Below are 26,951 nucleotides of genomic sequence, written 5' to 3'. Positions count from 1 at the left end.
AGACTAATAGTGAATCCTTTACTAAGATCCAAAATCCACAAACACTTGCACCGAGAAAAGTTGAAATCTTAACATAAAAGATTCTCACTCGCTCTCTGTCGTTGGTTCTTTAATTCAATTGTAAAATCTATCATGTCCTCATTAAATTCTTTTTGGGTTCATAGACTATATAATTATATAATGAAATAGAAAACACCCTCTTCTTTTAAAATCTCCATCATTGATAACTCAATTTTAAATTTAGGACTCATTTGTATATTTTGTCTTTATTTTTGCTCTTTCTCTTCAAGTATTAAAAGTCCAGATTTATTCATTTAATTTTATGTTGAACACAAGTCAAACTAAAGCTCATCATCGAACGAGATTACACGCTCAAACTTAATTCATTTTCTTATCAAACAAGTTCAAGCTTATTTACGAAATACTTGATTAATTTATTCTTTTCCTTTATATAGTAAAATCATTACTAAAATTTTTTAGTCTTCACAACACAAATTTATGAATTTTGATTAGGAATAAATCGTATAAATTATCAACAAACTATAAATAATAATTTGATATGATATGAACCTATTTACAAACTAACATAATCTAGTCTATAAAAATGTATCTTTACACAATATTTTTCATGCAAAACTCTGATTTTTTTTTTTTTTTAATATGCAAACCACACAGAAGATTACCGTTAAAGTCCAATTGGGCTGGACACATATAGGCCCAGAAACAACAAGCCCACATTTATCGACGCGCAAAAAACACGATGAAACGGTCACTTCAACAAATACTGCCACGTGTAACTCCTATAAGAGCACAATCGTCATTCCATTAAAAAAAAATAAACGCCAACTTCGAAACTCGTCACACACGGGAAAAGCGGTTTCTTAAAGAATCCAATTCCGAGGGAAAACAAAATTTCACACACAGAGAGAGAGATGGGGCTGCTTTCTAACAGGTATTTTTTTTTTTTGAAATTCCCTTTTTTTTTTCTTTTTCTCGGATTTACGCGTATATGAAAACCCGTTTGTTTACCGAGAACTCTTGGGGAAAACAAAATTTGGGGTCTCTTTGATGCTGTAAAAAGATTTCAAATTCACTGTTGCTTGAGTTTTCCACTGGGTTTTCTCGGCAACCAAACGGGATCAAGGGGGTATCATCGTAATTTATACAATTTGTTGAAATTTACAGAGTGCAAAGGGAGAGCCTGAAACCAGGGGATCACATATACTCGTGGAGAGCTGTTTATATTTATGCTCATCATGGTTATTATCTTCTTCTTCTTCTTTTTTATTTATTAATATGATAGAATTTCATGCTTATAAGCTTTGGATGTCACTGAATGATTTGATTAATTGCTTGAAAGTTGAAGCACATTTGTATGTATATTTGTGTGAATGAAGAAAAGATTAATTTCTCTTTGCTCTATGAAGATTTGTAATTTGTTATTAGCTATGCGGGTACTGTTAATTGTTAAATGGGTATAACTACAAAAAGAAACAATATTCATCCATTATTGGTATTGTGTTTTTTTTTTTTTTTTGTTTATCTTGACAATATATTGATTCTGCATCTTAACAAAAAACAGGTATCTATGTTGGAGATGAAAAAGTCATTCATTTTACTAGACGTGGCCAAGAAGTAGGAACTGGGACTGTGCTGGATGTCCTCTTGACTAGCTCAGGACCAGCCCGATCTCGTCAGCCCTGCTCCACTTGCACTCCACCAGAAGAAGGGAGTGGGGTCGTGTCCTCATGCCTGAACTGCTTCCTTTCTGGTGGTGTTCTGTACCGTTTTGAGTATTCTGTCACCCCTGCTCTCTTTCTTGCTAAAGCACGCGGTGGAACATGCACTCTTGCCGGCTCAGAACCAGATGATGCCGTGGTCCATCGAGTAAAGTACCTGCTTGAAAATGGCTTTGGCTGCTATAATGTGTTTAAGAACAACTGTGAGGACTTTGCTATCTACTGCAAAACCGGGCTTCTTGTGGTGGAACAAGGAACAATTGGTCAGAGTGGCCAAGCTGTTTCTATTATAGGGGGGCCTCTCGCGGCTGCTTTATCTACACCTTTGCTTCTTGTTACCACCAATGTGTATGGAATGGCTGCTATCACTGTTGCAGTCTACTGTGCTAGTAGATATGTTGCTGACATTGGCATGAGAAAGGATGTTGTGAAGATGTCTGCAGAGGATCTGACGAGGAGGCTTGCGACAGGCTTACTTCAGGTAGTTGAACCCCAAATTTCAGCTACTCCTGCCCGTGGATCTCCCTTGCTTCTCACTCAATGATGTAATGTAATCTTTGTTTATTTACGGATTGTGTTTGATTGTGAAACAAGGCATTTGTTTCACTTGTCTCTTCTGGTTTGAATGTAAACCGTTTTCCCATTTGTTTAACTAGTCTGAATTGTCATCCACTGTTATTCTACAGTACTTTGAAAACTAAATTGGTTTGTGAACTAAACTGTGTTGTCGATAAATAATTAAGTATAACAATTGGAGAGTTGAATTGTGATGGTCCTTGGAGGGAAAAAAGGGGGAATCTCAAAGCTAATCGTAACGGACCCATAGATGATGGAACAAGCCCCTGGGCCAAAACCGCAGCTGTGGCTACTCCACTTCAACGTGCTTTAGACAGAATTGAGGGAACAATTCTTAACTTCCATTGTTACCTCAATGGGAGTGCTCGGTGCAAGCGACTGAGAAAAATCATTGGATCTATCATGTCAACATTTATTATCCTGATCATTGTCACCAATTTTACTTTAAATGCAACAAGACTGTCACTGTATAGGGTTGGATGAGCACCTTAAAAACTTGTACCCTCAATTTACCTAAAAGGATGGTGTGTTGCAAGAAACCCCACACTTTATAAAGAAACGGATCAGAATGAAGAATTTTAGAGGCAACCAATAGCACACTTAATATCTCAACTTGTTGGCTTGTGCAATTAGGAGTGGAGACATTTTTTATCTTGTGCAACTCACCACTCTACATTGCCCACTCACAATCTTATAAGTTAGCAAACTGTAAAATTGAGTGTGGGAATGATTGTGTTTGGCGGACTAGATCACGTTTCCTATCAAAAGAAACCTTTAAAATATCCTTTATAAGCGAAAAAAAAGAGGTATATTCTTTTCGAAAACTGCATTACAGTTCATTCCAAAGATTTCTCACTGATTTAACCTTCCTAGGTTCGCCAATCAACCCCATCAATTTATCAAAAGTCTGAAATGTAGATCATTAAACTATTGTAAGCTCCGATTCAACAAACTTCAATATGCCTGACACCTTGCTCGATTGAAATCCTTAGTGTTGTTCCTCTTTCATGTGGTGCTTGCCAACTAGTGTCGTAATTTGAAGGCCTCAACCACTATATTTTGCAGAACTCGAGTTATTTCTTTTGCGTCAAAAGTGTGGATGGCCTTTGTGAATATTTTCGATATGCCTATTTGTTAACACTTTCTTAAGTTACACTTTTTCAAATTACAGATATTTAAAATTTCACTTTCTTTCCCTTTCCCCCCTAAATACGGCATTTTCAAACATCCTCATTTTCAAAAAACTAAAATAAATTTGTACCAAACAGGTGATAACACACCAAAAGAGTCTATTTAAGAGATGCACAATTCATAAAAACAAATTACAAAGAAATAGGAATAACTCAAAGAAGACAACTAGTACAATTCATTTCTTGGATGAATAGTTTCATAATTGTGTCATGGGAACACTAAGAAGAAAGAATATAGATGGATAGTGATTACTTATAGAGACTACTCAAGAGAAAGATGTGTGATTTTTCGCTCCATAAAGTAAAAGAATAAAGATATATTTTTTCCAACAACTAACTGTAGGCGTATAATATGAGTTGTCCATTTACTGTTTACAAAAGTCTATCTTCTTGCATGCTCTTCTTATCTCTTCCTCTAGCTCAGGGGACAAACTTACTCCACAACACCCAATAATTTCAAATCTAGAAAATAGAAAATAATATGTCATTTCTTGAGGACAAACTTATGTACGACCATGCTGTAGGCATTTAGTTTGTTCAACTGAACCATAAATCCATGTTTTTCCCACCAATTATAAGTCGGGATTTTCTTAATCATGTTGGATTAGAAAAAGTATATCATGCATCCAATATAAGCATCTCCCTTTCACTGAGTGTAAATCAGACAATGATAAGGTTCACACTATGAGTGTGAAAAGGAGAATGCATATACAAAATGCATAGCATTAATTATTGGTATCATTGGAGTGCAAGGCCGTAAATGCTGCTCTTTAAGGCTTAAATGTTGTTATTCAAGAAATTCGGTTAATAGTAATTAATAAACAATTATGAAACATAAGGTTGACAAGATCAGATAATCTATCCCTTGATACAACTGTTATTTTACCAAAGATGCTAACTCGCCAAAAACAAAGGGGCTCTATAACAAAAGTGGGTTACACATAAGACTTTTCAAGACTCCTATTTTGGGCTTAGAACCCTGCTTCAAACATCATTGATGTTCGCACCCAGATTTCTACCGTTGTCAATAAACCTCTTAAGACAAGCAAAACAACGTTTATACAACCATCATTCTCGGGGTTATTTGTCACCTGAGCATATTTTCCTGTGTAAACCACAAAACTAATGAGGCATGCACTGATGGGAGTTGAAAAAAGGTGTGGCTAACAATGCCAAGGTATAAAATCTAGAGGATAGTCTTACCCCATACAACTTTCCTAGCAGATGTAACCAGACCCAACTCATTAACATTCACCTGAAATTCACAGTAATGGGGGAAACAACCATGTAAGCCTACTATGTTGACTGTTTTTCAATGGACTAAAGAAATTAACATTTACAGGAAAACAATACCTCAATGATGGTTCCCCTTGTCATCACACCAAGAGAGGTATACATCTGACCATTAGGATTTTTCTTTACTCCGATAATGTCAAGATTGAAAGTGCATTTGAGTTCAGGTTGTGTCACATGAGCTTTGGTGAACCGTAACCCTGAAGGACGGATAAAGCGCTCATACTAGGAGGGTTTTCTTGTAAAAGCAGAACCCACAAATGTCACTTTTGTGATCATCCACTTCCATTGCTTGGCTACAAAAGAGATCAGGCTTAAAGTGTCGGCAGCTTTGCTAGTGACTTGATTCATGTTTTCATCATAGGAAAACAAAGATTTTTTTTTTTTTTTTTTTGATAATTCGATAGTTGGGGCTGGGGGGGATTTGAACCCATAGTCTTCATTGACACCTCTTAGTCTCAAGCTCAATTGGTTGACGCCTCTTATAGGTGTCAACCAATTGAGCTTTAGGATGCACGAACGCGGCAAAATGGGTGTCGCACCCGCGTCTAATGTAGCCTGATGCAACAATGCGCGAGCAATGCCGCTGGCCGCGCATTAGTGCCGTGTCCAGTTTTTTTTTTTTTTTTTTTCATTTCCCAACTCACATTGACTCGACACCAATTCGCGCCGACTTAATCCGTATCAGGCGAAACCTCCGAAACACATCGATCCAGGCCATACCAGCACTGAACCAGCCGATTCAGGTCGAAATTCAAAAAAAAAAAAAAAAAAGTGCAACATGCACCGTTTGAACTTAATAACAAAACCCTAAACTATCTCAGTTCTCAAACACACACCATTCTTCAATCTTTAGCTCTCTCTCACTCTCTGTGCTCCCTAGTCCCCTCTCGACTCTTTGCTCTCCATCTCCCCTCTCTCACAAACACACTCAGTCACTCTCTAAGACACATTCTTACTCTCTTATTCTTTGCATGACTCTCGGTCTCAAGCTCACCTCAAGTCTCAAGTCTCAAGCTCACCTCACCTCATCGACCCACTCTCAACTTGGGTATCAAACTAATTAAAGCTTTCAATCTCAAGCTCATTATACTCTCACATGCTCTGACTATTACTCATTGTGAATTTGTGATCTGATTTTTTTAAATTTTTTATATAAGCTATAATGTTGTGACTTGGATTTTATTTTTTATTTAGTTAATAGCTATTATTTGTAGGTTAAATTGAATCTATTGAATTTGCAATGGATGAAGTTACTAGCACAGAAACTTCACCTTCATCTAATGAAGAAGTGCTAAATGATGAAGCTCCTCTTTGGCAGTATGTGACTAAAGTAGAAAAACCACCTGGTTCTACTATTAAATCAAGTGGAAACACACAATTTAAGTGCAACTATTGTAATGGAGTTTTTTTGGGATCCTATTCTACGGTTAAGGCTCATTTATTGAAAATTACTAATAAAGGTATTCAAGCATGCCCTAAGGTGACATCGAGCCATAGGTTGGAAATGCAGTGAATGCATGATCAGATTGAGAATGATAAGTTAGAGAGAGAACAGAGAAGTCAAATTCCCTTACCCCCACCTCCCCCAACCATGGGCCTATACCTATTCCTTCATTTCAAAGACAGGAAAGGAGTGATAGTACAAATCCGGTTGATGGTAAAAGGAGGAAGGTGACTATGAATTCTCCTTTGGAGAGAGCATTCCAAAATAATGCTAGACATGAATTAGATAGTAGAATTGCTAGGATGTTTTATACTGGTGGCCTTCCGTTTAACTTTGCAAGGAACTCATATTATCATAGTTCCTATTCATATGCTGCTACCCATAGCATTCAGGATTATGTTCCTCCTAGATACAATACCTTGAGAACAACACTTTTGCAAAGAGAAAGAGTTCATGTTGAAAGACTTTTGAAACCAATTATGGACTTTTGGCTCGAAAATGGTGTAAGTATAATTTCTGATGGATGGTCAGATCCACAAAGGAGGCCTCTTATTAATATTATGGTTGTATCAGATGGGGGTCCAGTGTTTATAAAGGCAATTGATGGGTCAAGTGAGTTCAAGACAAACATTATATTGCTGGGGTGTTGAAGGATGCTATAAAAGAGATTGGACATGAAAAAATTGTCCAAGTCATCACTGATAATGCTAGTGTGATGAAGCCTACTGGAGCTCTTATTGAAGGTGAGTATCCTAAAATATTTTGGACACCTTGTGTCATGACCCAAACTTGTACTTCAAAGTTTAGAGCATGATCGGCATGTTAATATCAAGTTTACCTCAATATTAACACGAACTAACCTAAACTGAAGGTACTTATCAAGAATTGTTTCTTGAATTCCTGCTTATTTTCTTGCATAAAAGCCAAAATATACAAATATGATGGAAACTTGAAATTTCATTTCCTTTGAACTTGGAAACTTATCACCTGACTGAAACTTAAGGTATCCGTGTAAATATTACATAGCTAAACGTTTAGTAAAACTCTTATTACAAACCTAACCCCAAAGACATACAACTGGGAAACAAACTAAGGTACTGAATTACATCTGTGCTCAAATGATCAAATACATCTTGATTCCTCCTATACAATAAAAGAGCTAACTGTTATACAACAAAACTCTACATTCTAACAAACGAGAAAACACAGAATCCTTGCCACCTCTAATACTCTCGCTACTTTCAGGAAGAACCTGTGCACTGAAATATAATAAAGTGAGCTGCGAAGCCCAGTAAGGTTTTAAAACTCTATAGGCTTTTAATAAGAATGCATGTAAATCAAATATTTTATGGATATGCCAGATTTGATAAAATAGCCTTCATACTGTTCATATTGTTCATAAAATAACTTAAGAGCTTTTAGATGAGAATACTTTATTTTCCTTTCATATAATAAATAAAATGACATAATAAGGAACTTAAATATAATTCAGTAATCTTATCTTTGAACAGACTTTCAAATACTTTATCATAACTTCTCATCAGACTTATAACACATTCAATATACATTTCTTATCATCATACTCTTCTTATAATTTCCAAATAGCTTAATAGCTCATTTATAATACATATTAGTTAATTCATTTGTAAGTCTGTCACAACTTTGAGAGGCTTCCAACACAGAGTGTCAGGCATCCAACATTCCCTACAGTGCCAGGCATCCAACATTCCCTACACTGCTAGGTAATTCCGGAATCATATCATAATACATATTTTCAACCATGGGAGTAGGTTGGCATCCTCCACAAGTTGGTTGTTACCAACAAGGGTGGGTACAGCAGAGCCAGTCCCACTTTTAATGACCAATCAAAATCTTCATGGAAATGCTAGTACTATAACCCCTATTGGCTGAGTTCAGAACATAACAATGGAATAACCCAAAAACTATATTTTTTTGATAAATTTGCTTTTACATAAATGTTTCACAACAATAGCATATCCACTTCATTCTTAAATATTATGTTTGTGATATAAATAATAGTATCAATATGCTAAAATTATTATGTATATAAGATTGAACAACTCACAAACACATATTTTACTTAAATCATGCATATATGTAATATCTATAATTAAAAGCTTTAATGCATAATATTTTTCTAAACAATTTTTATACTTATCAAAGGCACATGTCACAAATCTCTTATCTGAAAACAGAAGGCATGAGAGATTGTACAAGAGGAGCTCAAGTGTCCATGTTCTCGTTCTCGCCACCTAAATAAAAAAACCAAAACTTATTACAGACAAACTCTTCCTAATATATAAACTTATACCTCAATCACAACCTAACTCTCAAACTCAAGAAAATCTTAATTCCCATCACATAAAGTTCCCTAAAGCATATAATACAATTATCAAACACATTTTGCAACCTACTTTCTTGTATTATGATAGCAAATCAGCTTTGTACATTGTTGCAAATCTCGTTTACCATGAAAGAATAAAGCATGTTGAGGTAGATTGTCATTTCATTAGGGAGAAGATTCAAGATGGTGTTATCAAGACTTTCCACATTCCAACAAGGCATCAAATTGCAGATTTCTTCACTAAAGCTCTTGGGAAAAAGCATTTCTTTCACCTTCTTTCCAAGATGAACTTGATTAATATATACAGTTCATCTTGAGGAGGAGTGTTAAACTGTGTGGAAATGAAGAATGGAAGAAGAACTGCATAAGCTACAAGTAGTTTAGAATAGATATGCTTAAACTGCAAGTAGTTTTGTTTGTAGATAATTAGTTAAGATTTCTGTTTTGACAGTTGTCAATACTGTATTAGCTGGACTAGAAGTTAGTTATAGGAGTTAGTTGTTTTCCCTCCTCTGATCCTCATATATAAAGAATAGAGCTTAGTTATTTATGTATAGAAGAATTCTTTCACATACTATTTTCTCTCTCACATGGTTTCCTTGATTTCCACCATTGTTGAAGATGTATGTACTCAAATTCTAACAAAAACTACCTTAACAACTTTAGCATGTTAGAAATATTTTAGTGAATAAACAAATTTTATACAATAAATAATAACTCGAATAATTTGCAAGAACATAAAATAAAAAAAAAGAAGTTTAGAACAATCTCACATGTTAAACTCGATATGATTGATACTCTTGGTCAAATAACCCCCAAGATTTGATTATAGTGTCAACTTTTATGATGGACGCACTTCCACTCACGGAGGTTTAAGATCAACCTTCTAATATTGTCTTTCCATAAAATTGTAGAAAAATATGTGGGAGAAAAAAATAATAGAAATTGTGTATTTGGAAATATAGAGTAATAGAAAAGACTTGTAGGAAAGGGTGTAGTGATGGGTACTATACAAGCTATTCAAGACAATAATAGCTTATGGTTATTAGTTACTAAAAACTCATAAAAACCCAACAGCTAGATTACCCATTTTGCCCAACAGCTATTTTTCTTATAATTACCCAACGGCTATTTTATCTTTTATTGCCCAATATAAACTCCCAACGGCTATAAAATAAAAAATAATAAAAGTGTTTGAAATACACACCCATACCAACGTGGCATTATTCTGAGAGAGAGAGAGAGAGAGAGAGAGAGAGAGAGAGAGAGAGAGAGAGAGAGAGAGAGAGAGAGAGAGAGAGAGAATCCTACCTATCACATCCTAGTAAAATCAGTTCACTACTTATAAAAAGAGTAGAAAATTTTGGATCCAATTATGACAAAGCCCACCTTTCTTTTTTTTGGAGAAAAACTCACCCCTTTAGGATTCAATAATAACTTGAATACAGTTTTAATATAAGTCAAGTTGTTTGCTTCATTTACTTAAACTCACTTTTTATTTAATTCTTTTAACAAATAAGCTAGTCAAACGCATGCTTAAGAATCCACAAATCACTATCATTGAATGCTTGAAACTCATAAGCATTTTGTTAGAGATGGTGGTTCATATTTTGAATTAGAAGTAATGTTGGTCTCTAGGGTAGATGCTTCATGGAAAATTCAATGTATTGGGTTAGGTTTCGTTGGTGGCACTACAAATTCATTGTGATTCCTTTACTAAGATCCAAAATCTACAAACACTTGCACCGAGAAAAGTTGAAATCTTAATTCTTAACATAAAAGATTCTCACCTTGCTCTCCGTTGTTGGGTCTTTAATTCAATTGTAATATCTATCATGTCCTCATTAAATTCTTTTTGGGTTCATAGACCATATAATTATATAATTGATATAGAAGACCCCCTCTTCTTTTAAAATCTCCATCGTTGATTACTCAATTTTAAATTTATGATTTATTTGTATATCTTATCTTTATTTTTGCTCTTTCTCTTCAAGTATTAAAACCCCAGATTTGTTTATATAATTTTATTTTGAACACGAATCGAACTTAAACTCATCATCAAACAGAATTTACATCTTTAAACTTGATTCATTTTCTTATAGAACAAGTTTGAGCTTATTCAAAAAATAATTTATTAATTTATTCTTTTCCTATATATATATGGTAAAATTATGACTAAAATTTTTTTAGTCTTCACAACACAAATTTATGAATTTTGATTAGGAATAAATCGTATATATTATCAACAAACTATAAATAATAATTTAATATGATATGAACCTATTCACAAACTAACATAATCCAATCTCAAATCTATAAAAATCTATCTTTAGACAATATTTTTCATACAAAACTCTGATTTTTTTTTTAAATGCAAAGCACACAATAGGTTACCGTTAAAGTTCAATTGGGCTGGACACATATAGGCCCAGAAACAACAAGCCCACATTTATCGACGCGCAAAAAACACGATGAAACGGTCACTTCAACACATACTGCCACGTGTAACTCCTGTCGGTCTTTAATCCTTAGCCACGAAGGATTCCTGAAAGGGCACAATCGTCATTCCACTAAAAAAAAAAAAAGACGCCGACCCATTTGTGAAAATTCGAAACTCGTCACCACACGGGAAAAGCGGTTTCTTAAAGAATCCAATTCCGAGGGAAAACAAAATTTCAGAGAGATGGGGCTGCTTTCCAACAGGTATTTTTTTTTTTTTAAATTCCATTTTTTTTCTTTTTCTCGGATTTACGCGTATATGAAAACCCGTTTGTTTACCGAGAAATCTTGGGGAAAACAAAATTTGGGGTTTCTTTGATGATGTAAAAAGATTTCAAATTCACAGTTGCTTGAGTTTTACGCTGGGTTTTCTCGGCAACCAAACGGGATCAAGGGGGTATTATCGTAATTTACACTATTTGTTGAAATTTACAGAGTGCAAAGGGAGAGCCTGAAACCAGGGGATCACATATACTCGTGGAGAACTGCTTATATTTATGCTCATCATGGTTATTATCTTTTCTTTTTTTTTGAAATTTTGAATTTATTAATATGATATAATTTCGTGCTTATAAGCTTTGGGTGTCACTGAATGATTTGATTAATTGCTTGAAGCACATTTGTCTGTGTATATTTGTGTGAATGAAAGAAAAGTTTTTTTTTTTTGCTCTGTGAAGATTTGTAATTTGTTATAAGCTATGTGGGTACTGTTACTGATAAATGGGTATAAGTATAACCCGATCGATGTTTCTTTATTTTCCAAATAATTGTTTGTGGAATTCAAGCATTGGAAGGAAAAAAAAAAAAAAAAAACACTTTAGTTTTAAGCTGATTTGTGCTAACCGTTGAGGTTAACATTTATGATTTTCATTTGATGGTATGTCGTTTAATGTACCTAACCAAGTTAAAGAGAGGGGGAGAATGATTTGTCAAGTGGTTTATGTGCCGCAGTGATTGATTCGTGAATGACGTGTTGTTTTTGGTATTTGTTGCTTGATTGAAATTTAGTAGTTTAGCATTAAGGGCCCATTTGGATTGAGGGGGAAGTGGAGGGGAGTAGAGTACTACACTACTCTACTCTCACTTCCTCCCTCCCTCCCTCTCAATCCAAACGGGCCATAAGATCTTATCTAGAACTGCATTGTATTTAGAGAAAGAGTGACTTTTTGGTGAGATGAGATTTCGAACAGATTTTGTATATAAGGGAACATTGCCATGTATTCCTTCAATCAGCATCTATAAGGTCTTTGGCAATGAGCTATAAAGTGACACTTGCTCCTTCCAAAAGATTGAAGGATGAAAGGTGAATTCTTTCCATGGCTGCATTGTCTATGGCTCTATGCTTCAGTCTGTATTAGGAATTATTGCTCCCTGACCCAGAAGTTCCTCCCGAATGCGCATTATGACACCATTTTCTCCTCTTCTTGTTAGTTTGTGACTGATATGCAAGTCGTATTCGACTTTTGGACTGTTTAGTTCTTATGGCTTGAATTGCAACGTTAAGAATTTTTTATTATGATAAATTTGCTAATAATTCCTTAAGTGAATATGCTGAGTATAGATTTTACCTCTTTTTATTTTGAGAGGGACTTTCTACCCGAACACAAGTTATTAGAGCTTATTTATTGGAAATCTGGGTTCGTGAAATTGTTTCTTTACCTCTTCCGATGACATGTCTCCAACTTGTGCTTTCCGTCTCCTAGTGTTTGCCTATTCCTTTATTTGGCTAGGCTACTAGAATTTGATATAACTACAAAAAGAAACAACATTCATCCTTTCCTGGTATAGTATTTTTTTTTTTTTTTTTTTATCTTGACAATATATCTATTCTGCATCTTAACAAAAAACAGGTATCTATGTTGGAGATGACAAAGTCATTCATTTTACTAGACGTGGCCAAGAAGTAGGAACTGGGACTGTGCTGGATGTCCTCTTGATTAGCTCAGGTCCAGCCCGATCTCATCAGCCCTGCTCCACTTGCACTCCACCAGAAGAAGGGAGTGGGGTCATGTCCTCATGCCTGAACTGCTTCCTTTCTGGTGGTGTTCTGTACCGTTTTGAGTATTCTGTCACCCCTGCTCTCTTTCTTGCTAAAGCACGTGGTGGAACATGCACTCTTGCTGTCTCAGACCCAGATGATGTCGTGGTCCATCGAGCAAAGTACCTGCTTGAAAATGGCTTTGGCTGCTATAATGTGTTTAAGAACAACTGTGAGGACTTTGCTATCTACTGCAAAACCGGGCTTCTTGTGGTGGAACAAGGAACAATTGGTCAGAGTGGCCAAGCTGTTTCTATTATAGGGGGGCCTCTCGCGGCTGTTTTATCTACACCACTGCGTCTTGTTACTACCAATCTGTATGGAATGGCTGCTACCGCTGTTGCAGTCTACTGTGCTAGTAGATATGCTGCTGACATTGGCATGAGAAGGGATGTTGTGAAGATGTCTGCTGAGGATATGACGAGGAGGCTCGCAACAGGCTTACTTCAGGTGGTTGAACCCCAAATTTCAGCTACTCCTGCCCGTGGATCTCCCTTGCTTCTCACTCAATGATGTAATGTAATCTTTTTTCATTTATCTGGTTCAATAACTTGTTGGGATTATGGTCCCAATTTACGGATTGTGTGCCTCTTGCCGTTTAATTGTGAAACAAGGCATTTGTTTCACTTGTCTCTTCTCGTTTGAATGTAAACTGTTTTCACATTTGTTTAACTAGTCTGAATTGTCATCCACTGTAATTCTACAGTACTTTGAAAATTTAATTGGTTTGTGAACTAAACTATGCTGTCGATAAATAATTAAGTATAACAATTGGAGAGTTGAATTGTGCTGGTCCTTCGAGGGGAAAAAGGGGGAATCTCAAAGCTAATCCTAACGGACCCATGGATGATAGAACAAGCCCCTGGGCCAAAACCGCAGCTGTGGCTACTCCACTTCAACGTGCTTTAGACAGAATCGAGGGAACAATTCTTGACTTCCATTGTTACCTCAATGGGAGTGCTCGATGCAAGCGACTGAGAAAAATCATTGGATCTATCATGTCAACATTTATTATCCTGATCATTGTCACCAATTTTACTTTAAATGCAACAAGACCGTCACTGTATAGGGTTGGATGAGCACCTTAACAACTTGTACCCTCAATTTACCTAAAAGGATGGTGTGTTTTAAGAAACCCCACACTTTATAAAGAAATGGATCACAATGAAGAATTTTAGAGACAATCAATAGCACACTTAATTTCTCAAATCTCAACTTGTTGGCATGTGCAATTATGAGTGGAGACATTTTTTACCTTGTGCAACTCACCACTCTATATTGCCTACTCACAATTGCATAAGTTAGCAAGTTGTGAGATTGAGTATGAGAATGATTGTGTTTGGTGGACTAGATCACATCTCCGCTCAAGAGAAACCTTTAAAATACCCTTTATAAGCAAAAAAAAAAGGGTATATTCTTTTCAAAAACTTCATTACAGTTCATTCCAAAGATTTCTCACTTATTTAACCTTCTTAGGTTCTCCAATCAACCCCATCAATTTATCAAAATTCTAAAATGTAGATTATTGAACTATTGTAAGCTCCAATTCAACGAACTTCAATATGTCTGACACCTTGCTTGATTGAAATCCTTAGTGTTGTTCCTCTTTCATGGGGTGCTTGCCAACTAGTGTCATAGTTTGAAGGCCTCAACCACTATATTTTGCAGAACTCTTGACTTATATCTTTTGCGCCAAAAGCGTGGATGGCCTTTGTGAATACTTTTGATATGCCTATTTGTTTACACTTTCTTAAGTTACACATTTTCAAATTACATATATTTAAAACTTCACTTTCTTTCCCTTTCTCTCCTAAATATGGCATTTTCAAACATCCTCATTTTCAAAAAACTAAAATAAATTTGTACCAAACAAGTGACAACACACCAAAAGAGTCTATTTAAGAGATGCACGATTCATAAAAACAAATTACAAAAAAAAATAGGAATAACTCAAAGAAGACAACTAGTACAATACATGTCTTGGATGAATAGTTTCATAATTGTGTCATGGGAACACTAAGAAGAAAGAATATATAGATGGATAGTAATCACTTAAGGAGACTACTGAAGAGAAAGATGCATGATTTTTCACTCCATAAAAGTAAAAGAGGAAAGATATATATTTTCCAACTAGCTTTAGGCATGTAATATGAGTTGTCCATTTACTGTTTACAAAAGTCTATCTTCTTGCATGCCCTTCTTATCCATACCTCTAGCTCAGCACACGAACTTACTCCACAACACCCAATAATTTCAAATATAGAAAATAGAAAATTATATGTCATTTCTTGAGGACAAACTTATGTACGACCAAGTTGTAGGCATTTAGTCCGTCAACTTAACCATAAATCCATGTTCCCCCCCCCCCCCCCCCTCCCCCACCCAATTATAAGTAGGGATTTTCTTAATCATGTTGGATTAGAAAAAATATGTCATGCATCCAATATAAGCATCTCCCTTTCACCAAGTGTAAATCACACAATGATAGGGTTCACACTATGAGTGTGAAAAGGAGAATGCATATACAAAATGCATAGTATAATTATTGGTATCATTGGAGTGCAAGGTCGTAAGAGCATTCACGTTGAGAATGGTATATACCATATGTTGAATTAATTTATCATAAAAGCCCAAAACAACCTCTGCTTGCGGACTTCTAAAAAGCTACTATCGCAAAAATATTTGGAATTGTGCTACAGTGCAATTCTACATTTAGAATCGCACTGTAACTCAATTCTGAAACAAAATATAATATTTTATTCATTTTACTGTTTGCTTTATCTAACTCCTCTCTCTCACCGGTAGTCTCATCTCCTTCTTTTTTCTACTTTTTTTTTCTTTTTCTTTTTTTTTCAATTTTGTTCTCTCATTCAATCCCTCCCCCTCTCTCGTCCCTCTCTTCCCTTTTTCTTTTTCTTTTTTTCTCCTTAAATCAAGGGTTTGATGTGGTGGAGCTCATAGGTTTGATGGTGGGTTTGGATGTCGTGGGTCATATGGTAGGTTTGGAGGCATGAAGCAGGTGGTGGGTTTGGATGTCGTGGGGCAAGTGGTGGAGAGGCTGTGATCGACATTTGGAGGGTTTGGTGATTCTGTCCTTTGATTTTCACTGTGGCTGTGACTGGTGTTTGGATTGGTTGGTTGGATTGCTATGGGTTTGCTAGGTTTTTAGTGGATACTTGGTGGTTTTATTTTGTTTTATTTTTTTGGGTTTTTGTTTTTGATGGGATTTTGTTGGACAGAGGGCAGTGGTGACGTGGTGGGCATTGTTTGTCTAGTTGTGGCCGGTGCTAGAGGTTGAGGGAGAAAGAAAGGAAAAGGAAGAGATAAAAAAAAAAAAAAAAAAAAAAAAAAAAAAAAAAGAGAGGAGGAATAAAAAAGAATATTTAAATAAAATGGGAAAAAAAATAGAGTTTTGGGATGTTAGGAGTATTGTAAAATAGTATAGTATAATTGATAAAGTAGTTTTTTGAGATGGTAAAATAAGATGAGATGCAATTTTTGGATGTGAATGCTCTAAATGCTGCTCTTTAAGGCTTAAATGTTGTTATTCAAGGATTCTCAAAAAAATAAAAATGTTGTTATTCAAGAAATCCGGTTAATAGTAATTAATAAACAATTATAAAACATAAGCTTGACAATATCAGATAATCTATCCCTTGATACAACTGTTATTTTACCAAAGAGGCTAACTCACCAAAAAAAACAACCGAAAACAAAGGGGCTCTATAACAAAATTGGGTTACACAAGACTTTTTAAGACTCCTGTTTTGGGCTTAGAACCCTGCTTCAAACATCATTGATGTTCACACCCAAATTTCTACCGTTGTCAGTAAACCTCTTAGACAAGCAGAACAGCGTTTATACAACCATCATTCTCAGGGTTATTTGTCACTTGAGCATATTTTCCTGCGTAAACCACAAAACTAATGAGACATGTACTGATGGGAGTTGAAAAAAGGTGTGGCTAACAATGCCAAGTTATAAAATCTAGAGGACAATCTTACCCCATACAACTTTCCCAGCAGGTGTAACCAGACCCAACTCACTGACATTCACCTGAAATTCACAGTAATAGGGGAAACAACCATGTAAGCCTCCTATGTTGAGTTTTTCAATTTACTAAAGAAATTAACATTTGCAGGAAAACTGTACCTCAATGATGGTTCCCCTTGTCATCACACCAAGAGAGGTATACATCTGACCATTAGGATTTTTCTTTACTCCAATAATGTCAAGATTGAAAGTGCATTTGAGTTCAGGGTGTGTCACATGAGCTTTGGTGAACCGCAACCCTGAAGGTCGGATAAAGCGCTCATACTTCGGGGGTTTTCTTGTAAAAGCAGGACCCACAAATGTCGCTTTTGTGATCATCCTCTTCCATTGCTTGGCTGCAAAAGAGATCAGGCTTAAGAGTGTCAGCAGCTTTGCTAGTGACTTGATTCATGTTTTCATCATAAGAAAACAAAGATAATTGTTTTTTTTTTTTTTGGTTGATAATTCAATAGTTGAGGCTGGGGGGATTTGAACCCTTAGTTTTCATTGACACCTCTTAGTCTTAGAGTTGTCAACCAATTGAGGTACAAAGCTCTTGGCCAAAGATAATTGAATTTTTAATCTTGCGAACACCACTAAAATTGGCCACATCTGAGAAATTCTACAAACTAATCTATGATAAGATCAACCACAATAGACACAATTCTTTACTTGCATTGAAAAATCCACAAAATCCATACACACAAATCCAACAACAAATGTCCTAGAGCTAGCCAAAGTACTAGAGTATAAAAGTTAAGAAATATAACCAATCAGCTATCAAAGTCAAAAGATTCAAATAACTGAATTTTGTGAACTGCACACAAACATGGGTACTGAACTTTGCCAACTAATAAATAAAGGTGAGAAAACTAAAATGAATCATACAGTATCTTCATACAAATTACAAGGTAAATCTTCTGGCATTTCAAAATTACATCTTCTTATCATTAGACCAAATTGAACAAATAAGATTAACACACACAAAAAATTAAAAAATTAAACCAATCACAATTTCAATATCAAGAAAAATAAATAGAAGACATGAAGAATGTGAGTTTAGGAAAACTTACTCTTTCGTTTACCAGTTCTGAGCACTTTGAACATTTCATCTTCAGCCACAGGCCTCACCTGAGGAAGAAAAATAAATTCCAATCATGAAGCTTGTTTGATTACAGGTAATACAAAAGCCCAATTAAGGGATATCACAGCATAACCACCCTGATTCACCCACCCAAATATATACCTGCCAATGCACGCACTCACGCACACACAACACAACTACAAACAAAATTTGTGGAGGTGCAAAATAGACATAATGATGCAAGAAAAGTTGTTCTTACCTTGGGTAAAGGGACTTCCCATTTCCCAGCCTTCTCTTTCCTCTTTTGCTTGATGGTATTGCTGAGAACCTATTAACATGTAATGTCAGATTGATAAACAGAAAGGAGAGTCTAAAAAATGTCTTTGAGATTAAAGGTGTAACTATACTTTTGCTCGTGTAGTGTTTTCACGATCCAGCAGATAGGCAGGAACAGCTCCTTTTGAAACATCATCATCCACTTTGCGCCTGGTGGAGGATTCCTCGTGCATAGCTAGTCTGTTTTCCATGCAAAAACAAAACATATTAAATTAACTATAAATGAATAACAGGTAAAGATAACTTGTTCATTATGGAAAAATATGTGATTGATCATGAATCACAAGTTGCGTTAAGAGGAGGGATATAGCAATGTTTAGAGCAACAATTGGTTTTCAAATTCATACTGGTTGAAGGGCAAGTGATTGAGCTGACACGTGCATATATATACTTGCAAGACTTAAGTGATTTTATAAGGAACTTCCATTAACAAACGGATTGAGAAAATAAAGAACTTCTGTAGCACAGTGATGCCATCCAAAAAAATCACCATAAATATTGTATCATTTTTATATTCCCAATTTTTATACATAATTCATAGCTGGGGAGAAAAGATTTGAATTCTAGATGTCTTTGTTGGAATCACCAAGAAGTGCCAATTGAGCTACGAGGCTCTTGGCATATTTCCAATTTACTATGCCACCAAACAAGAAATATCCATCACCAAGATCATATTAGCAACTGCTGAAAATTTCAACCAAGATATATCAAAAAATCCTACAAATTCTTGGTGATTAACACCACTACCATATTCATAGTCAGTGTCAAAACATAGGGTGCATTTTCGTACAAGTTGTTGGAAAACTGTGTTTTGAGTTTAAAATGAGCATTTGTTAAAAAGCTAAGCAGAGTTGTGTGGTTGCAAAACAGCTTTTAATCTCCCAAAACGCCTAACCAAACGGACCCATAAAATGGTTTATCACTCTCAAAAGACCCAATAACTAATCTTTACTACAGCACCAACATTCATGCCCAAAAATTTATATCACTCAAAATAAATAAAAAATGAAAAAAAAAAAAAAAAATCACAGCATGCCACATTAACAGCGAGAACTTTCACACCCATTCTAATAAAAAATAGAGAAAGCAATAAGAAAACCACTCACGTTTTCTTCATCTGAGCCTTCTCAGCATAACGCTTCTTGGCAAACATCTTGCCCTTAATACCCAGAGCCTGTTTTCATTCACAATTCAACCACAACCCCACCAAAAATTAATCAATAAAAAAACACACAAAAAACGATAAATTTAGCTCTAAATTCAACAAAAACATTGTTTAAAAAAAAAAAGAAATGGACCTTCTGGGCAATCTGAGAGCGCTTGTGGACTTCACGAGCTTCCTTCTTGCGCTTGCGCTCGAAGTGATCAAGGCGGTACCCATATCTCTTTCTGTGAAGATCTATGTAATCTCCTTGAGGCTAAAACAACAACAACAACAACAACAAAAATTAACAACATCAGTACACACAAAATTATCTATGAAATCAACAAAAGGAAACTGTAAAGAGAGAGAGAAGGTTGAGAAAAGCGAACCATGGCGGCGACGATGAGTTGAGAAGCTTGGTTTTACAGAGATTGATTGTGAGCGCAGAAAGAAAAACCCTAGTCGGTGGTTTTGTTGTAATGGATCCGAAACTTTACGTACTTGTCCAGATTGAAGGTTTGAGAAAACAAGAAGTGGGCTTCGGATCGACCCATTTGTGTTTGGGGATCTTTTATATGGGCTCTCCGGCCCAATGGAAGAAAGCAACAAAAGAGTTAATGGGGGAATTTGATAATGAGCACATTCTCAGCCCATTGGTCTCATAATATATATTTAATTATTTCATTTATTAAATATATTTTTTTCTTCTCAAAAAAAAACAAAAAAACCTGGCCTATTATGATGATAAATATTAGGGACATTTTTTTTTTTTTTTTTATAATAGTGTTCACAATTTGACCATTTGTCAAGGTAGTAAATTGTAATTGAAGCAACATCACTTTTACATTGATTTATTATTGACAAAATTTTGATTATGTATCATTTACAACATACCGCGATACACATAAAAATTATATCATACCACATAAATAGTATAAAAAAGAAATGTGATAATTTTTGCGTCCTTAGATTTATTGTTCAAAATTGCTCATATTTTAGAGATTGCAAGCTTTTTGGAACGGTAATAAAACATGGTATTTAGAGCAAGATGTCATAAGTTCAATCTATATTTCCTCTACTTTACCTCTCATTTAAATCTCATGTGTTGAGTTTCACCTATTAAACGGTGATTTGAGTCCATATGTGAGGGGGAGTGTTAGAATTATGTGGCATTGTGGTTAAAAAATTTAATTTACAATTTCCCAATAGATTAAACTTTTGGGATAATTAGTCTTTTATCATTTTTAAGCCATGTTTGCATTGTGCTAGAATTTTTTTTTTTTTTTTTTTGGGTCCCAGACATAAGCCATGTTTGCAGTATTATAACCAACAGACAGGCCAGCAGGCATTTGAATTTTGATCAATTTGTTGTTGTGTACTAGCATATGCCTTGAGTTAGAGAAAGCAATTGGAAGAGAATTTAGCAAGTGTAATAGTACAGAAGGAGATAGAGACCTAGCTGGAGTTCTGGGTATTGGGGCCTGAATGTTGAAGCTGTGTGTTAAATTTCATGTCACTTCATTTAGCAAACCCAGAAACGAAATGACAAGTGTTTGCTTTCCAGCAGTACATATGTACCCCCTAAGCTTGATAGCCATGCATTTTTTAGCAGATAGTGTGAGAATCTACTTCACAACAAAGCTTTCTGGATGAGATTTATCATTTGTCTCCACTCTCCAATAATTGACAAAAAGATTGGTGGTCTTAAACTCTTCATTAAAGATGATTCTACTACTCATTTTCAATCAGTAAGGGTTGCATACTTGCAGATAAGCTAACTACTGATATGAGGTGTAGGAATTATTCTCTCTTAGCCCCCACTTTCTTATCTTATTATTTTCCTTTTTTTCCAATATTTGAAAGGTTTATCCATTCCTCCCACTACCAAAGCAACGAGGCAGTATCTCACTGGTTGCTCCATAGAATGGGCTCATAAGATAATTACTTTAATAAAACAGAGAAATTGATAGAAAAAGATTTTTAAAATGGTTTTTCTTATTGGGTGCGTACACTTGCCTCTTTGCTTTTTCATCCTTTTTGTTGCGCATATTATTCCTTAACCTAGTTGATTTATTTTGAACAAGTTTCTTGGCCTACATTCTTGATCAGTAAGTCTTTGGTCCAGATATTAGCTCCATGGACCAAATCAAAGGCTGCGCATGTAGATATACATAATTGATTGTATATTCATCACTTTTTTTTTTGTGAGTGTTGTGTGTCCACATGTAAGTGTATTCAATCGTTAAAAATTAATAATTATCAAATGCATCTAAAATATGCATTATTGCATTCATAATACATAAATTCTATAAGATCCACAATATGTGAAAAAAAAAATGTATATAGTGAATACTTAAGTCTTCCAAGATTTAAATTATTCTTCCTGATTGTAACGATAAAATTATCCACAAAAAAAAGAAAAAAAGAAAAGCTTTTTGTAATTGATATTTTATAGACTTTCCTTCCCCACATGTATTTCATTTTCAATCTTTGATGGCAAATCATTACAGAACCTCATGCCCCCACTCCGTCATCAATTCCTTTCCTATGAACAATGTCCTTTGAGGTTTTCCTTTTTGGATTTTAGGTAGGAGAAGAAAACAAGGGGTGTGATGTGGGGGACCTTACTCTCATCTATAATGACAGAGCTTGCTAGCCATTTGTAAGTATCAATGAGGACATGAAACAATTTGCCCTCGTTCCTAGGGCGGAGGGCTTCATGCATGAAGCCCTCACATGATCTACACCTAATAAAAGTATACTCACAACTGGTTAAGAAGCTCACTCCATTGAGAAAGATGACCAGGCAGTCTCTCAAAAGCTACGTATCAAGTCCCTTCTCAAAAATTCACCCAAAAAAAATATATATATATAAACTAAAATACATTTAGATTATCAAATGGGAATGCATATAATTTTTACTTATTAAATTTGGAGAATATTTAAATCTTTTTATGATTGCTTATTGCTTATTAGTTGAAAGTGACCCATTTGTGGCCACTTATAAAAAAAAAATATTTAAGTTAGTTAAAGACTTAAAAGTATGATTGTACCTAAAAAAAAATTTGTGAATCTTTAAAAAGTTATACCAAACAAAGTAACAGATAAGTTAAAAAAGTTAAAAAGAAAAACCCAATGACAAATGGTTATTAATTAAGAAAATCTGGACGGTAAAGACTCTTGTAGCTTATTTGGTTAACACTTTTTGTTATTTTTAATAAAAACATTCAGGATTTAAATCCCCCCACCCACAACTATCAAATTATCAACAAAACAAAAAATCAGAAATACCATTTGTTTGCCAAACCAAATAATTTTTACCCACCAAAAAGAAAATTTTGAAGCACCCTTTAGAAAGTCCATGAAATGAAAATGGATTCTACACTCAAAAGCATATTACACACCATAAATAGTATCCTATTAAGTAAGTAGAGCTCTAAGCAATAGTTTTGAAGTTCAAATATAACCAAAACTTATGATGAATGAAAAAAAAAAATTACAAGAATGTGTTTTTCAATTTCAAGAAATACTAAGGCCCCTTTGGTTGGAGTGATTTTTGGGGGATGGAAAAGGAAGAAGGGAAAATAAGGAGGATTTTAAATAGTGCCCTTATTTATTTGGAGGTGATTTTGGTGGAATTTATGTATTTTCTCCCCCATAGGGGCTTAGATGGGAAATTACTTGTCTGCCCCTCTTCTCCCTCCATATTTGTTCTTCTTTTCTTTTTTCTTTTTTCAATGTTAACATTTAGTTGTTGTTTTTCCCCCCTTTCTAAATAATAGGGTTTTTTTTTTTTCCTTATAAACTAATTATATATATTACTCAAAAAAAAATTATATATATGTGTGTGTGCATGCGCACGCGTGTAATAGAAGTATGAAAGTAAATTTATACAAATATTATTTTCTACCATTTTATTTTTCTTCTCAACTAAACAATTTTTTTTTAACCCTTGCACTTTTTCACCTCCAATCAAAGACATGTGAGGAAAAACAAAAAATTTTCTATCCCTCAACCAAATGAAACCTAAACAAAAATATGAAGCTATTGGTATGAAAAATGTACAAATCCTTATAATGTCATGAACAAATCATCTCAAGGATAAAGAAGAAATAAAAAGTACTCAAATTTATAATTTCTAAATAGGAAATGAAGAAATCATCTTTTCTCCTAGTTAAGGAAAATTTAGATATATGAACGTCTAATTTCAACGAGTCTTTATAGTTATTAAAACTCATACTGATTTACTTATATTAAACAGATCTTGTGAATGGTCTAATTGGAATATTGAATAATTTCTCAGAAATTGGAAACTCTTCTCTTCAAAAGGCAGTGCTTCACTTTCTATACTCTCTTTTTCTCCAATTTTTTACAATTTCTTTTAGTCACAATTAGGTTTTATTAGGACAACGAAAAGTCGAAAACGACTGATATAGAAATTGACGGATAAAACAAAGGGTAATTCACCGACCCACCAATACTCTTGTTAAGTTGAGCCTTAGATGTTGTATTCATCTTTTCTAAAAATATAAAAAAATAAAAATAAAAAGGAAAAGGTGTTGTATTCATCAAATCACATAAATCATATCTGCAGATGAAGCAATTAAAATTGGACCACTACCTTTCACTATAAATTTTTCTTTTTCTTTTTTTATAGGACACTACAAACTTTTTTTTTTTTTTTTGGTAACAGGACACTACAAACTTTTTAATGAATGGAAGAGTATAATAGAAAAGAATGGGGGGCCTCAAACTTTACTCTTTGGACCCAAGTTCCCTCTAACAGTCTAACACTACAAACAAAAAGCTTAGCATAAGATATGGGACCCCAATTTGTCTGTGCTTTATGACTCAATCAAAAGCCAACTTTGCACCGTCAGGGCATCATCAAATATATAGAATCATTGGGTGAGAATAATTTAATCCCAAAATATGATTATCAAAAATAAAAAAAAAAGATGATGAGAAATGAGAATATAGACATGGATCCCACCTTTGTTTGTATATTGGTGCAATATGTCCAATCCATACAGATATATGTTCCAAAAAAAAAAAAAAGCTCCCTCCAACATTGAAGTTGATAGATGCCCAACCATTGTTGTGGGAATAAAATATTGGAATAATTTAATAGAATATTCATGGATTCATTTGGAATAAAAAGGAATAATTGCATTTTTTTTTCCATGAAAATTTGGGGCAAATTTGTGTTTAACAAGACACCCTTAAAATCTTTTCAGACGTCAGTTTTTCGAAGATACATATTAGTGCAATTTTGTTTCTAAGAAAATTCTAAAAAATCTTCCTATGAATACCCATCTATCTATATTGTACAAAATATGGTTTTGATGGTTGCTTTTGGAGTATTAAAGTCAAGGAGAACACTCCTAGAAATAGGGCTATGACCATAACAAAACTTGGTTTCTAGTCTTAAATCGCACATGGATCAGATATTTGATAATTGTGTATGTGGTGTAAACTTGGTGTGTGCCTTGAATTTCTCTACCGACGAAGAAACTTTATTATTGTTATGTACATATATATTACCAATCAAGAAAAGGTGATCAAGACCTTTAACTATTCTTTAATATCCATACAGTTTTCATTTCATTTATAATGTGTACTGCTACTATGTCAATTTCAAACACTCAGTCACATCTGACAATAGTTTTGCTACTTATGAAGACCATTCAAAGACATCTTTCATGCTACTTAGCGGGGCGGCTTGATACATTTGGGGGCCTAAGATGAAAATTGATCATCTTGTTTTAGATGCAAAATTACTACTAATTAAAATGAACTACGAAAAATTTTTTTTTTTTTAGAAATTTTAGAAACAAAAAAAATTTGACAAAAATTTTCATACTTGTTGATGTGGTAGATTGATAGTGGTAAGTAAAACAGTGGTGTTAGTGGTAGACAGATAAAAACTAGTAAAAGTTTGCTAACTAAACTCTTATTATTATTCTTTTTTTTTTTTTAGAAGTGCAACATTCACAATATTTTTTATAACAAATCCTAGATTTTAAACTGCTTTTTGTTTTCTATTTAAAAATATCACTATAATTATTTTTTTGTCATCAACAATAGGCTGTAACAACCTGCTACTTAGTATTAATTGTAAAAATATTGTGAAAAATATTGTGGACGTTGCATTTTTCTCTATTTTTTAATTTGTTTTTCATCTGGTAAAAAAAAATTATTTTATTTATTGATTATAAATAACCCTATTGGTTAAAATTTGGGGACCTATTTTTTACTTGGGGCCTTAGGCGACCCCATTTCTTGCTCCACCATTCAGCCAACCCTGCTACTTAGTATTCTCCACAAAAAATAAATAAATAAAAAGGAAAAGAAGAAAAAAGAAAAAAAAAGAATAAGACATCTTTCATGCATTAGGATTTTGCTGAGTTTTGCATTACCTATATAAATTTGCGATCTTGCTATTGCTTGAACTGCCAAACAAACAACATAGAGATGATCTTTCTTTCTATTTATGGATTATTCAATTAAAAAAAAATCTTTACAATTGTTTCCCAAATTTTATGAATCTTAATTTAATTGGGTTTGGAATTTTCCTAATTTAGAGGACTTTGTACTTTACAACTCAATAAAATGACAAGTAAAGAAACTTCACACCAGATAAAATGAAAATTTTAATTACTTCCATCAATATTAGTCGTTAGTAAAATTTACGACAATTTCTTTCTTCTTCGGCACAATTGTTTTCCTTGATTCCCTTGATTCGAACCCAATGTCTTTGACAAATCGTTGTATTCTCGCTAGATGTTGATTTAAATGATCTATGTCTCCTCTCTTCCTTTGCGTCTCCTTCTTTTTATTAATTACAAATTTTTCCATTTTCTTTCACAAGAAAATACCACGTCTTACCTTTTCCTTTCCTCTATTATTCCTTCACATTTTTACTGCTAATTCATTTCAGCACCAGTCACCTGAAACAACATGCTTATGTTATGGCAAAAGTTACATTTGGTGGAAAACGCATCATGCATGACATATGAAAATGCAACCTAACACATTGTCCTGGCCTTGAGGGAAAGAAAAATCCTTTTGAATTCTCCAACCAAACAAATGGCTAAGTTAGTTTGTAATTAATAAAAACCTTTAAGTTTTAACCAAAAAAAGAAAAAAGAAAAAAACCTTAAAGTTAAAAAGCATTTTTCAAATCAAATTAATGACAGCATTCAGTT

General features: G+C 34.3%; 3 protein-coding genes across 5 annotated transcripts; 2 read left to right on the top strand and 1 right to left on the bottom strand.

The window, feature by feature from the left end:
* The first annotated feature begins 816 nt into the window (after positions 1-816).
* LOC126692270 (protein LEAD-SENSITIVE 1-like) lies at positions 817-2,458 on the top strand. Its single transcript, XM_050387807.1, has 3 exons — positions 817-952; positions 1,186-1,259; positions 1,583-2,458. Exons 1-3 carry the CDS (start codon positions 933-935, stop codon positions 2,281-2,283), a joined length of 795 nt encoding a protein of 264 aa, XP_050243764.1. The 5' UTR covers positions 817-932; the 3' UTR covers positions 2,284-2,458.
* On the top strand, positions 843-13,886 carry LOC126692269 (protein LEAD-SENSITIVE 1). The gene is made up of 4 exons (XM_050387806.1): positions 843-907; positions 11,282-11,313; positions 11,545-11,618; positions 12,960-13,886. Exons 2-4 carry the CDS (start codon positions 11,294-11,296, stop codon positions 13,658-13,660), a joined length of 795 nt encoding a protein of 264 aa, XP_050243763.1. The 5' UTR covers positions 843-907; positions 11,282-11,293; the 3' UTR covers positions 13,661-13,886.
* Positions 4,462-20,296, bottom strand: LOC126692268 (uncharacterized). Of its 3 annotated transcripts, none has more exons than XM_050387803.1 (9): positions 20,133-20,296; positions 19,898-20,017; positions 19,706-19,773; positions 18,671-18,779; positions 18,523-18,591; positions 18,253-18,310; positions 17,300-17,535; positions 17,152-17,203; positions 4,462-4,610 (listed from the first exon to the last, which is right to left on the bottom strand). In XM_050387803.1, the coding sequence occupies exons 1-9, from the start codon at positions 20,133-20,135 to the stop codon at positions 4,477-4,479; spliced, it is 849 nt and encodes a 282-aa protein (XP_050243760.1). In that variant the 5' UTR covers positions 20,136-20,296; the 3' UTR covers positions 4,462-4,476. The 3 variants fall into 3 exon arrangements, with proteins under 3 accessions (XP_050243760.1, XP_050243762.1, XP_050243761.1); XM_050387804.1 differs by lacking the exon at positions 4,462-4,610 and adding an exon at positions 16,703-17,053 and having other exon boundaries at positions 20,133-20,295; XM_050387805.1 differs by lacking the exons at positions 4,462-4,610; positions 17,152-17,203 and adding an exon at positions 4,812-4,965 and having other exon boundaries at positions 17,407-17,535.
* Between the last annotated feature and the right edge of the window lie 6,655 nt (positions 20,297-26,951).

This window comes from Quercus robur, chromosome 7 (genome assembly GCF_932294415.1).
Source record: "Quercus robur chromosome 7, dhQueRobu3.1, whole genome shotgun sequence".
Classification (NCBI taxonomy): Eukaryota; Viridiplantae; Streptophyta; class Magnoliopsida; order Fagales; family Fagaceae; genus Quercus; species Quercus robur.
Note: the sequence above shows the minus strand (reverse complement) of the source record. Positions and strands in the feature narration are given on the sequence as shown.

Excerpts from the sequence above, each read along its gene's own strand:
- LOC126692268 (XM_050387803.1), bottom strand. Across the intron at positions 17,536-18,252 it reads CAGAACTGGTAAACGAAAGA|CCAAGCAATGGAAGAGGATG; the intron begins GTAAGTTTTCCT and ends TCTCTTTTGCAG. Across the intron at positions 17,204-17,299 it reads CAAGGGGAACCATCATTGAG|GTGAATGTCAGTGAGTTGGG; the intron begins GTACAGTTTTCC and ends TGTGAATTTCAG.
- LOC126692270 (XM_050387807.1), top strand. The coding sequence starts at position 933 with ATGGGGCTGCTTTCTAACAG. Across the intron at positions 953-1,185 it reads ATGGGGCTGCTTTCTAACAG|AGTGCAAAGGGAGAGCCTGA; the intron begins GTATTTTTTTTT and ends TGAAATTTACAG. Across the intron at positions 1,260-1,582 it reads TTATATTTATGCTCATCATG|GTATCTATGTTGGAGATGAA; the intron begins GTTATTATCTTC and ends AACAAAAAACAG.
- LOC126692269 (XM_050387806.1), top strand. The coding sequence starts at position 11,294 with ATGGGGCTGCTTTCCAACAG. Across the intron at positions 11,314-11,544 it reads ATGGGGCTGCTTTCCAACAG|AGTGCAAAGGGAGAGCCTGA; the intron begins GTATTTTTTTTT and ends TGAAATTTACAG. Across the intron at positions 11,619-12,959 it reads TTATATTTATGCTCATCATG|GTATCTATGTTGGAGATGAC; the intron begins GTTATTATCTTT and ends AACAAAAAACAG.